The sequence below is a fragment of the Trichechus manatus genome, unplaced genomic scaffold, assembly GCF_000243295.1.
Source record: "Trichechus manatus latirostris isolate Lorelei unplaced genomic scaffold, TriManLat1.0 scaffold00011, whole genome shotgun sequence".
NCBI classification, from domain to species: domain Eukaryota; kingdom Metazoa; phylum Chordata; class Mammalia; order Sirenia; family Trichechidae; genus Trichechus; species Trichechus manatus.
In genome coordinates this window covers 31,777,162-31,789,570 of record NW_004443947.1, presented here as the reverse complement: position 1 = coordinate 31,789,570, position 12,409 = coordinate 31,777,162, and the positions used below count along the sequence as shown (strand labels likewise).

At 44.1% G+C, this 12,409-nt stretch overlaps 1 protein-coding gene and 1 pseudogene across 3 annotated transcripts in view; both read right to left on the bottom strand.

Annotated features, from left to right (window-relative positions):
- The window catches only part of GLRA1 (glycine receptor alpha 1), a 105,708-nt gene that overhangs the window by 50,808 nt on the left and 42,491 nt on the right, over nucleotides 1-12,409 (bottom strand). For 2 of the 3 annotated variants that reach the window (XM_004371287.1, XM_004371286.1), the window contains exon 2: nucleotides 5,994-6,121. The exons of the other annotated variant lie outside the window; for it this stretch is intronic. In XM_004371287.1, coding sequence (XP_004371344.1) covers nucleotides 5,994-6,121 — 128 coding nt within the window. The remainder of the gene's footprint in view (nucleotides 1-5,993; nucleotides 6,122-12,409) is intronic. 3 annotated transcript variants of the gene reach the window in all.
- Nucleotides 8,672-11,396, bottom strand: LOC111819534 (40S ribosomal protein S15 pseudogene; annotated as a pseudogene).

Here is a 12,409-nt window from a genome sequence, read left to right as displayed (position 1 = left end):
CTTTTTGTTGTAGAGGTGTTGGATTTTCTTGTAGATTATGGAGATTAGACCTTGTGTGACTTGTACTGACCAAAAAATTTTTCGCAGTCTGTAGGTTCTCTTTTGACTCTTTTGGTGAAGTCTTTTGAAGAGCATAAGTGTTTGATTTTTAGAAGATCCCAGTTATCTAGCTTATCTATTGGGGTTTGTGTGTTGATGGTTATGGTTTGCACCCTGTTAATGCCGTGTATTAAGGCCTGTAGTGTTGGTCCTATTTTTTCTTCTATGAACTTTATAGTTTTAGGCTTTATAGTCAGGTCTTTGATCCATTTTGAAGTAGTTTTTGTATACAGTGTGAGGTGTGGGTCCTGTTTCATTTTTTTTGCAGATGGATATCCAGTTTTGCCAGCACCATTTGTTAAAAAGACTGTCTTTTCCCCATTTGATGGACTTTAGGCCCTTGTTGAAGAAGCACTGAGAGTTTTCGCATCTCACCCTGGCTCACTGAGCTCATAAGTGGTAGAGCCAGAACTTGAACACAAGTTTTCTGATTGTGGAAAGCAGGAAGTAGATATCCTTGTGTGCCTGAGTACCAGTCCTGCCTGTCCCTCTTGAAATAGTAGCCTAAGCATTTTACCCAAACTCAGTCAAGATTTCCTGCTTTTCAGAAATCTTGATATAGAGTAGGGGGCCCAGTATTAGAATGAGAATCCAGGCTTTCCCTCCAAGGAGTATCAAGACTTTTGGGTTTTAGACAAAACTCCAGAACTCACTGGCTATTTGACTCAGGCACACCGCTTCTTCTTTCTGGGTCTCAATTTCCCCCATTAATCTGGAGGGCAAGTAGCTCTTGATCTGAGCGGTAACTCTCAGCTCAGATGTTTTGGATTCCCCTATGGATGCCATCCATTTGAATTTCAAGGTTATTGGATATCATGTCTGGAGGATTTTTTAAAGGTCACCTAATCAATTGCTTCCCAAATGCTGATCTGCTATAGAATCACCTGGGGAACTTGTTAAACTGGGCATTCCTTCGTCCAACCCCACACCCGGTGAACCCAAATCTCTGAGGATGGGCCCAGAATCTGTTGTTTAACAAGGTACCTGGGTGATTCTCAAGCACAGCTAGGTTTGGGAATTCCTGCTATAGATCAGCTACCCCTTCATGGCTGAGTGCTTGAACACCTCCAGCAGTGGCAAACTCATTATGTCCTGAGCAGCCCTTTCCATAGTTGGATAGCTCTGTCTTTTAAACATTTTTATCCTTCTGCTGGGCCGAAATCTGCCTCTTTGTCACTTCTACCTAAACAAAGGCCCCTCCTTTTTTCTTCTCCTTATTTAGACTCAGATCCAGGTTGTTTTTCATTTAGACTCATACTATTAAAATGCCCCCGAAGAGTTACTATCTGCTCCTTGAAATGACGTACACAGAGTTCCCACCCAGGGCCTGCAAGTGTCTGGCGCTGTGACTCCCATATAAATTAGATCCTGATTTATGTGTATGAGAGGGAGCCAGCCAAAAGGACCCCATGAGGAGGTGCGGTTCATTGAAATAAATCTGAAATTAAATTATCCTCGAGAAAATTACTATCTGGCTGCCTTTGGCAGCAGGATAATGTATATATGTCATTAAATATTAAAGTTTAATTTTGCCTTTGTGTATGTGTTTGCACTGGGCTGTGCCCCTGATCCTGGGAGCCATTATAATACACAAAGTCTTACAAGAAAAACACGGACTATTAGAGCCGAAGGGCCTAATCCTACTGAATCATTTTACAGATGCAGAAAGAGGCCCAGATACATGATGGGATTTATTCAGGGTCACACATATCAGGTGAGCAGAGGGAGGACTAGAATCCAGTTTTCATGCTCTTTACTTCCCCATTATGATTTGCATTGCCATTGTGCTCTGCAGATGGTCCCTGCTGTCCCTGGCCACCCTGTCTTCGGGAGAGTCAGGAGCAGGGAAAATTTCTGGTGCTTTAAGGAGCTGTTGAGTGATTAATCACTCAGTGGAGCTTCCAAACAATGCAGGCCTCTTCCTATTGTGTTAGGGTGACCGTGGGGCCTCATCTGCATGGCCTTTTCAGGAGCTCTGAGGTTTGTATGGGGCTTTGGGGAATCTTGTTCCTGCCTGGGTGGAAGTGCAAAAGGGACTGGGGTGGGAGGCAGGGGCCTAAGAGGTCCCTGCAGGCCAGCCTTTCAGCCTTCACCACAGGGGACGGGAGAGAAGTCTTGCTTCCCAGCGCCTGGGGTGGGGCTCTAGGAAGCTGCACCTCGCACTGAGTTGGGAGTGAGCTGAAGAGATTAAAGCCAACATGGGGTTGGGAGAGACCTAAGAGATGATCTAATCCTGTGGATTTCGGGCTCAAGTGTCTTGAGTCAGGTTCTGAGCAAGAGGAGGGCAAACGCCCTAATTCCATGATTTTATAGTCTGGGTAAATTTTTATGTATTAAGAATTTCCACTGCTAAGTACGTAAATAAATAAATCACTAGTGTTATATGAATAATAAAAAAAAAACAAAAACAAAAACAAAAAACCCAAACCCGTTGCCACTGAGTCGATTCTGACTCATAGCGACCCGATAGGACAGAGTAGAACTGCCTCACAGGGTTTCCAAGGAGGGGCTGGTAGATTCGAATTGCTGACCTTTTGTTTAGCCACGGAGCTCTTAATCACTGCCATACGACTTGGGGAAATCACTTAACCACTCTAAGCCCTATTCTTTTGTTTACTTGTTCATTCATTTATGAAAGGTTTATTGAGGGCCTTCTATGTGCCAAACACAGAGCTATGCACACAAGGTAACTAACACAGGAACCCTGGCTGTATGCACAGTCATCAAACGAGTCGTAGGCTTCTCCTCAGGCTGGCATCTCAAGAGAAACCACCAGGGGGCACGGTGGGCTGGTCCTGAAAACAGTCAGGGGCAGTGGGCGCAACCTCATGGCCATGGGACTTAACCAGTTCTTGGACAAGTTTGATGTGGTCCACAGTGTTTTAAAAAGGTTTAATTTAGCTGCTGATTTGGAAGATTTCACATAAAACCCAAGATTTAAGTCTTATCTTGGAAGGCCTGGCAGCCCAGGGCTTGCACTTCTACCTGGCGGCCATAGGCAGGAACTAAGAAATGGCTGTTCTTAGGGTAGCCCTGTGCTTTCTTGCTTTCTTTTCTTATGCCCATCCTGCTTCATTCGTGTACAATACCCACCTGGCCCCTCTGGGTATTTGAGATTGTGAGCCTGGGGAAGAGGCTTGGGCCAAGTGCGCTCTGATAGCAACCTTGGTTCTGACTTGTCAGTCCTGGGGGAACCAGGGTTATGCTAACAATGCTGGGAGATACAGCTCAGGAGCCAGGTGCTTGGGGAGTGGAGGAGCCTCGAGGTAAACAGGGGTAAGCAGTAGGCCCAAACACAGCCTCAGTGCGCCTCAGATCCTTTTCTATTTGAAGAGATGCGTGTGGACGGAGCACTCTGAGAAGGAGACTTGAAGAATGGGGGCAAAGTGAGTAAATATTAGGAAGCTTTACCATCTGTCACATCCCTTATTTGGTCTTGGACTAGGGCAAAAAGCAACAGTGAAGAAGGGCATCTGGAATCAAGAATTGCTTAGGAGGCTGACTGTGGGTTCTTGCACTAAAATTTTTGCAGAAGTGCTAGAAGGAAGATCAGAGCTCATAGGCCCCGAAGAAAGTTCTTAAGACTGTAGCTGCAGAATTCTGCTCAGAAATTTGAGGTGGTGACAACATCCTAAAGCATCAATGAGTAAAGGAAACTGTTCCTTTCACAGTGCTTATGAGTTTGGCTGAAGAGCTTAGCTGCTAACCAAAAGGTCGGCAGTTTGAATCCACCAGCTGCTCCTTGGAAACCTTATGGGGCAGTTCTACTCTGTACTATAGGGTCACTATGTGTCGGAATCGATTTGACAGCAATGGGTTTGGTTTTGTTTTGTTTTGGTTCCCTTCTTAGGTCCCTGGGTGGCGCAAGTGGTTTGCACTCGGCTGCTAATCAAAAGGTTGGTGATTTGAACCCACCCAGTAGTACCATAGAAGAAAGGCCTGACGAACTGCTTCCGTAAAGATTCAAGCCAAGTTCTATTGTGTAATACCTGGGATTGCCATGAGTTGGAATCATCTTGACAGCAGCAGCTTTTTGGTTCCCTTATTATGATAGACATTAAGATCTCACATGATTATGAGAACTAAAAGAACTTTCTCGGATCACTTAGACTAGAGATTACAAATTGGCTACACACAGGGCATATCTGGCTTGTTTGACTTTATATGTTTTAAGAATCAGGAAGTTTCATGTACAATCTTGATTCTTTTTAGACTACTGGATGATCTGGCAACATCCTGCCTGCATTCCTGTAGGGTAACCTCAGGCTAGGGCTAAAGGGAGGCTGTCTTCTTTAGAGGGCCTGTACCTCTTTATCCATAGTCTCCACCACTCTCTATTGTCTTACTCATTTAAATTCCCTACCCAATCCCCATAGGCATTTGAAATTGTAACTCTTATTTAGGCTAGAAAGTTTCAAAATTATTTGTTAGTCCACGGGGACCTCTCAGCAGATGAGTTTTAGTTGGAAATCGTTTATCTAAAACAAATAAAAGTGGAGCTGCTTGGAGAGAAGCAGGTGTGGGCCTGTTCACTATGCCCTAGAGCTCCGTGAAGCATAGTTTAAAAACCACAGATATAGCTGACCCCATCACTGCAGCCATGAGGAAACTGAGGCCCAGAGAAAGAAAGAGGCTTATCCAAGGTCAGAGAGTAAGTTTGTGCTTGAGTCAAAAGTTGAAACCATTTCTCCACATTCCAAGTTTATCCTTCTCTCCATTATTCCAGGGATAGCTGTTGCTAGCTGCTATCAACCCCATGACCAACGGAACAAAATGCTGCCCAGTCCTGTGTCAACACGATCAGTTGGGGACCAGACTGTTGTAATCAATACGGTTTTATAGGCAGTCCCTGGATTACGAACAAGTTCCGCTCCTAAATCTGTTGCTAAGTCGAATTTGTATGAGTCAGAACAGTTAGGTACAGTTTGTTTCTTACGTCAATTAGTCAAATGTTTGTCTTAATATACAGTATATATCATACTTTTCTATAAGTGAGCCCTAGTGGCACAGTTGTTAAAGCGCTCATCTGCTAACCAAAAGGTTGGCGGTTTGAACCCACCAGCTGCTCCACAGGAGAAATATGTGGCAGTCTGCTTCTGTAAAGATTTACAGCCTTTGAAACCCTATAGGGCAGTTCTACTCTGTGCTATATGGTCACTATGAGTCAGAATCGACAGCAGTGGGTTTGGTTTTGGCTACCTTTCTATGTATAAAAAACATTAAAGAAACACTTCCATATATACTAAAACATCTTTGACATAATAATACAGTAATAATAATATTTTGAGGAGCGTTGTAAAGTAGTGCCTGTTAATTATGAACCATTGTATGTACCTCAAATTTTTAATATAATAGATTTGTGGGAGTTGGTTCATAACTATGGGTTGTACTTAAATTGGATGTTCGTAATCCGGGGACTGCCTGTAATTGGCTGATATTTTTAAAGCAGATTGCCAGGCCTTTTTTCCTAGCCCACTTAGTCTGGAAGCTCCGCTAAAACCTGCTCAGCATCATAGCAACATAGCAACATGCAAGCTTCCACGGACAGATGGGTGGTGGCTACACATGAGGTGCATTGACTGGGAATCGAACCCTGGTCTCCCACATGGAAGGGGAGAATTCTCCTACTGAACCACCACTGCCCCAACTCAGGGATAGCAAATAGGCCTTAATTAATATGCTGACTCCTGGCAACCTGGGGTCCTGTTGAATTGGATTCTCTGAGGCTTTGTCTGGGCTCAGTGGGAGAGAAGGAAGATTTGATTAACACTGTCTGCCTTGAGTAGAGGAAATGCGTCATGGGATTTATACCATGTATTCACTATCACACACTGTTTGCTTCTATAATCTAGGAGCACATATCCCTGGGAGTCTGAAAAGAAAGTTTTCTCTACCTTTAAAATTGGGCCTGATCCTGGCATCATATCCAGAGGTTCTCCCCATTAGCTTATCCAGGAAATCGGAGGGTGACATAGGCTTGGGTGCGGAGCGGGCAGCGTCAGCCTCCTTAGAAGCAGCAAGGCTAAAAAGGGAGAGAGGAAAGCAAAGGGTTAATGATGGCCATTCCACGTGCTGTGACCAGCCCCTGTAGAAACCACCAGAGTGTTCTTAGCCTAAGCATGGGGAATACAGGTCCTTAATGAGGCAAGCCCAGACTAAATTGTTTGCTCAGCCCAAACATCAGCCAATGTGGGACCCTGGCAGACAGCTGAGGGTCTGACTGATGATGAGAAGCCCCTGACGATTTTAAGGCTGCATCCCTGGGGCTTTGAACAATCCCACTTGGCTCCTCGGTTTCCCTGGAAGAGCAGATGGAAAGTTAATTTTCCAGTAGGTCCAGCCCTGTATTTTTGGTGTCTGCACTCTCACACATCCATGGAACATCATAGCCAGAAAGGACCTTAGAAACCAAATAGTCCAGCCTTTTCCCGAGGGTTCTCTGCAGAATAGAAGTCACTAATTTTACAAGAAAAAGTTGCCAAAGTCAAATGCATGGGGGAAGACAGATTTAATCAGGCATCTTTACTGCAAGATTTTCACAAGCTTTAACAAGCTAATATGCCTAGAATATCCTAGGACGACTATCTTATGAAACATAAAACCAAAAACCAAACCCGTTGCCGATTCCGACTCATGGTGACCCTATAGGACAGAGTAGAACTGCCCCATAGGGTTTCCAAGGAGCACCTGGTGGATCTGAACTGCCCACCTTTAGGTCAGCAGCTGTAGCTCTTAACCACTATGCCACCAGGTTTCCTTATGAAACATATACCTCAGAAAATGGTCAGTTGGGAAAACGGAGTTTTGACAAAAGGAAAGGTCAGACCTAGGTCCTAGAGTAAATCCCAGAGTGGTGGCCTGCTTCAGTGTATCCAGAGTTGGATGATTTGAAATGAAATGGCTGGGGATGCTTCACACTTTTTCTGCCACTCACACCCCCGCCCACCTGCCCCTGCCCCAACAAAGTGGTTTCAGTTCCTCATTCAGACCACACAGTATGAATTAGTGATGTCTAAGAACAGGGGCAGTGAGATACCCCACCCCCACCCCAAACTCTCTAAGGTGTACAGATTCAGTTAGAGTTCATGTTGGAAGCTCAAGGGTTAAGAGCTTCCAGGAACCAGTTATTTGGGTTGCTTTGGGCAACTGAGCTTTTCTAGTCCTGAAATCATTCCTAGTCATGTGTGCTTGTAGGCTGGTATGTTGGAGGAAGCGCATGTATGAAGAGATGTGGGTGTGCTTGTGTATGATGGAAGCTTCTGCTACCTAGTCCAATAGGACATGGTGTTCTCCGAGGATTTTTACTCAACCCCTCTTGTTCTTTGCTGCCTTCTCCTTCTTTGATCTTAAACTTCCTTAAACTTTTCTCTGATGGATTAATTTCATGCTGTGACTGTCATTAAACCTCTTTCCAAGGTTAGTCATTAATTTTCTTTAAAAAAATTTTTTAATGGTATGCATAAACCAGTTGTCGTGGAGTCAGTCTGACTCATGGTGACTCCACACATTACAGAGTAGAACTGTGTTCCATAGGGTTTTCATGGCTGTGACCTTTTGGATGCAGATTGCCAGGCCTTTCTTCTGAGGTGCTTCTGGGAAGGTTCAAACCACCAGCCTTTTGGGTTAGCAGCCAATTGCTTAACCATTGTCATCAACCAGAGACTCCTGTAACTTTTTTTTTTTTTTGATTGTGGTAAACACTTGCCATTTCAACATTTTTCGCATGTACAATTCAGTGATGTTTATTGTGTTCATTATGTTGTATAACAGTCACTGTTATTTGTTTTCGAATTTTTTCCATCACCTCGGTGGTGTCACTAGGGTTGGTGTCACCCAGTGGGGTAACTCATGGTATCATTCCCCCCACCACCACCCCGGTTGAGCGGGGCAGCCAGTGACCCCCTCCCACCACTGTGGGCAGTGCAACCCAACCCCACCTGCCCCACCGCCCCCCACAGGGGTGAGTGCTGCACCAAATGGTCCGCCCTTTCTGATCCCACCCCTGTAGCTCCCCGCAGCTCCTCTCTTCTTACTGGTGGGTGACTGGGTGATGAGTTATTGCACCAGGCAACAACAGGTGACACCAACCCTATAGTGACACAGCTGTCTTGGTGGCTCCTTGCCCATTGATGCTGGCCTACCTGTCGCTGCTGCAGCCACCACCACAGACTCTGGGGTCATTTTGGTGTCACCCCCTCTGACTGTGTCAGGGGGTGAGGTCCTCACCCCTACACCCCTGGTGATACCACTGCATCACCCTTAACAGAAGCTCATTGTCCCCCTAAGCAACAAGTCGCCCTTTCCCCCTCCCTCTCACTCACCCCTGGTAACCACTAACAGCTTAGGTTTATATTCACTTGCCTATTCTAGATATTTCATATAAGTGGGATCAATACAATATTTGTCCTTTTGTGTCTGATTTATTTCACTCAGGATGGTGTTTTCAAGGTTCATGCACACTGCAGCATGTATCAGGACTTCATTTCTCACATATATATATACATATATATATATATATATATATATATATTCTTCTATTTGTTTTTCCTCAGGACCACAGAAGTCTGAGACTTTATTGGCCAGCAGGGAAGATGAAGCGAGACCAGTGGGTGGCCCCGATGCCAGGCTGGTCGTGGGAATTTACCCAAGTAGTAGCCGATCATCTGGGGTTGGATCTACACCTGGTTGATGGTCTTGCTGTTGCAGGCACCCGCCATGCTGCCCACCACCTCTGGCAGGATGACCACATTGTACTGGTGTGTTTTCATACCTCCAGCTTCTTCGTGGGTGGTGCCTTCTTCTTGGCCTTGCACAGACCCTCCCTCAGCACTGCTGCTTCCAGCGCTGGCTGTGATTTAGCTGCCTTCGCTGCCATATGCTCGCAGCTGCATCAGTCGCTCCTAGGACATGTCCACCAGCTGGTTGAGGTCCACCCCACTGTAGGTGAACTTCCATAAGGTTGCCTTCTTCTTTTACTCGTCTTCTATCTTGTCTGTTCTTGGAACCAGAGCATCCACCACTGCATTTCTCTTTATGGCTGAGTAATCTTCCATTGTATGCATGAACCAAGGATCCCTCGTGGTTCAGTGGTTAAGTGTTGAGCTGCTAATTAAAAAGGTGATTTGACCCTTTTAGCTCAGTGGTGAAGTTACCTCCGAGGTTCACTGTTCATCCTGGGAGTGGACAGCCCCGTAAAACCAAATGGGACTAATGAGGTACTGTAGTCTAGTGACAAGGGCCAGAAGGCAGAAGGGGACAAGGAAGCTGGTGATAGGGAACCCAAGGATAAGTAAGGATATTGTTGATATGTTGTGAGATTGTTAACCATTGTCATAGGGCAACATTTGTAGTAACTGTTAAATGAGAAACTATTTTGTTCTGTAAGCCTTCATCTAAAGTGAGAATAGCAGCACAATTGGAAGAGCGTAGTTGATGTCACTGAACTGTGCATGTAGAAATTTTTGAAATGGTGTATCTTTGGCTATGTATATTTTCACCAAAAAAAAAAGGTCGAGAAGGGAGAGGGTTGACATGTTGTGGGGTTGTTAACCAATGTCATAAAACAATATGTGTACTACTGTTTCATGAGAAACTATTTGTTCTGTAAGCCTTCACCTGAAGTACAATAAAAAAAAAAAAGTTGGTGATTTGAACCCACCCAGTGGCTCCATGAGAGAAAGATCTGGTGATCAGCTCATGTAAAGATCACAGCCTAGAAAACCGTATGGGGCAGTTCTGCTTAGTCACATGGAGTTGTTATGAGACGGAATCCACTCCACGGCACCCAACAAGAACAATGCATATACCACACTTTGTTGATCCTCAGCTGTAACTTTTTTTTAATCTTTGGTTTTTAATTTTTTATTATTGTACTTTAGATGAAGGTTTACAGAACAAACTAGCTTCTTATTAAACAATTAGTACACATATTGTTTGGGACATTGGTTACCAGCCCCACGACATGTCACCACTCTTCCTTCTGGAACTTGGGTTCCATATTATCAGCTTTCCTGTCCCTTCCTGCCTTCTAATCCTTGCCCCTGGGCTGGTGTGCCCCTTTAGTCTCATTTTGTTTTATGGGCCTGTTAATCTTTGGCTGAAGGGTGTACCTCAGGAGTGACTTCATTACTGAGCTGAAGGGGTGGCCGGGGGCCATACTCTCGGGGTTTCTACAGTCTCTGTCAGGCCAGTAAGTCTGGACTTTTTTGTGGGTTAGAGTTTTGTTTTACTTTTTTCTCCAGCTCTGTTCGGGACCCGCTATTGTGATCCCTGTTTGAGCAGTCAGTGGTGGTGGCTGGGCACCAACTAGTTGTGCTGGACTCCAGCTGGTGGAGGCTGTGGTAGTTGTGGTCCATTAGTCTTTCGGACTAATCTTTCCCTTTGTGTCTTTGGTTTTCTTCCTTCTCCCTTGCTCCAGACAGAGTGAGACCAGTGGAGTATCTTTGATGGCCGCTTACAAGTTTTATGACTCAGCTCTAACTTTTTAAGTGATAACATCTAATGGATGACTCTCAAATCTCCGTCTCCACCCTGGCCTCTTCCTTAAAACCCCTTGTCTTAATTATCTAGTGCTGTTATAACAGAAATAGCACAAGTGGATGGCTTTACAAACAGAAGTTTATTCTCTCAGAGTTTAGTATGCTAGAAGTCCAAATTCAGGGTGCCAGCTCCAGGGAAAGGCTTTCTCTGTTTGTTGGCTCTGGAAGAAGGTACTTGTCATCAATTTTCCTCTGGTCTAGGAGCTTCTCAGCAGGATCCCAGGTCCAAAGGACGTGTTCTGCTCCTGACACTACTTTCTTGGTCGTATGAGGTCCCCATGTCTTGCTGCTCGCTTATCTCTTTTATATCTCAAAAGAGATTGACCTAAAACACAACTTAATCTTGTAGATTGAGTCTTGTGTCATTAACATCATAGAGGTAGGATTGACAACACATAGGAAAATCACATCAGATTACAAAATGGTGGACAATCACACAATACTGGGAATTATGGCCTAGCCAAGTTGACACATATTTTTGGGGGACACAGTTCAATCCATGACACCCCTTTCCTCATTTGCAAACACCTACAGGGTATGTCCTTTAAATGTTCCACCTGTGCCTTAAATTCAGCTCTCAAAAAGAATGCAACAGCTTCCTTCCCAAACTTGCTTCTCCAGATCATGGTTTCCACAGGCAGCATTGACATTTCTCCATTCTCTAGGACTGGGAACCTCAGAGCCAGCTTGTCTCCTTGTCCCTCTCTCCTCTTGCATTCCCTTGCTCACCAGGTCCTGCCACTTGCAGTCATGGCCCATGCTATCTTGAAATGTAGTTACTTGTGTTTGTATTTTAACAGCAGAAATCATGGTGGTTTTATTTATTTTTTGTTTGTTTTTTTTTCAGACCCACTGTGCCTGCCAGGTATCTCAGACATAATTGGTGCTCAATTGTTACACAGTGAATGAATGAATGAATAATAGGCTACTTTGATTAATAAAATGTCCTGGTTAGTAAGAAGTTCATGCAGACTTTATATATCGATTAACAATCTTAAAATAATCAGACTATTATAAAATACCCAGCAATGAAAACTACTGAAAGCAATTTGGTGTTCTTTTGAAGATTCAGAAGGTATTCTAGGATTGTTTAGACATTCTCATTCTAATCTAAAGAGCTCTTGTTCATATCTTGAAGAGCTGGTTTCGACTGAAGGACAAATGCATTTTACTGTTTTTATGTCTGTCACTATGGAAATTTGTGAGTTTGTGTGAGGTGGGTAGTTTTCTAGGTGTGATGTGTATGTATGTGTTACGTGTAGGATGGATGGTTGTGTATGGATGTGTGCTGGAATTAGGGTGTGCATGGGATGTTTGTATATAGAGTGGGTTGTATTACATAGATCTGTATGTATAGAAATGTGAATGCCTCTCCTCATGTGGAAGTACATTGATAAGTGTGGCATTTAGGATGGGCATTTTGTGTGTGAATGCATAAAATGCCTTTATGGATATATGTATGTGATGTATATATTGCATTTATGTGTTTCTAAAAGGTACTATGGGATGTAATATAGAATAGTGTGAAGAGTGAAAAGAACAGATGATTTGGAATCAATTCTGTGTTAGTCATTCACTGGCTGTGTGACCTTGGGAAAGTTACTTAACCTCTCTTGGCTTTAGTTTTCTTATCTGTCAGATGAGTTTTTCACAAGGAGTTACTGAGATAACACATATAAAAAATACTTAGGATGGCTCTCGAAACATAGCAGGCGTTCAATAGATTGTTCTCTTCTTGCCATGTGTGCGTGTGTGCATGCATGTGTTTCAAG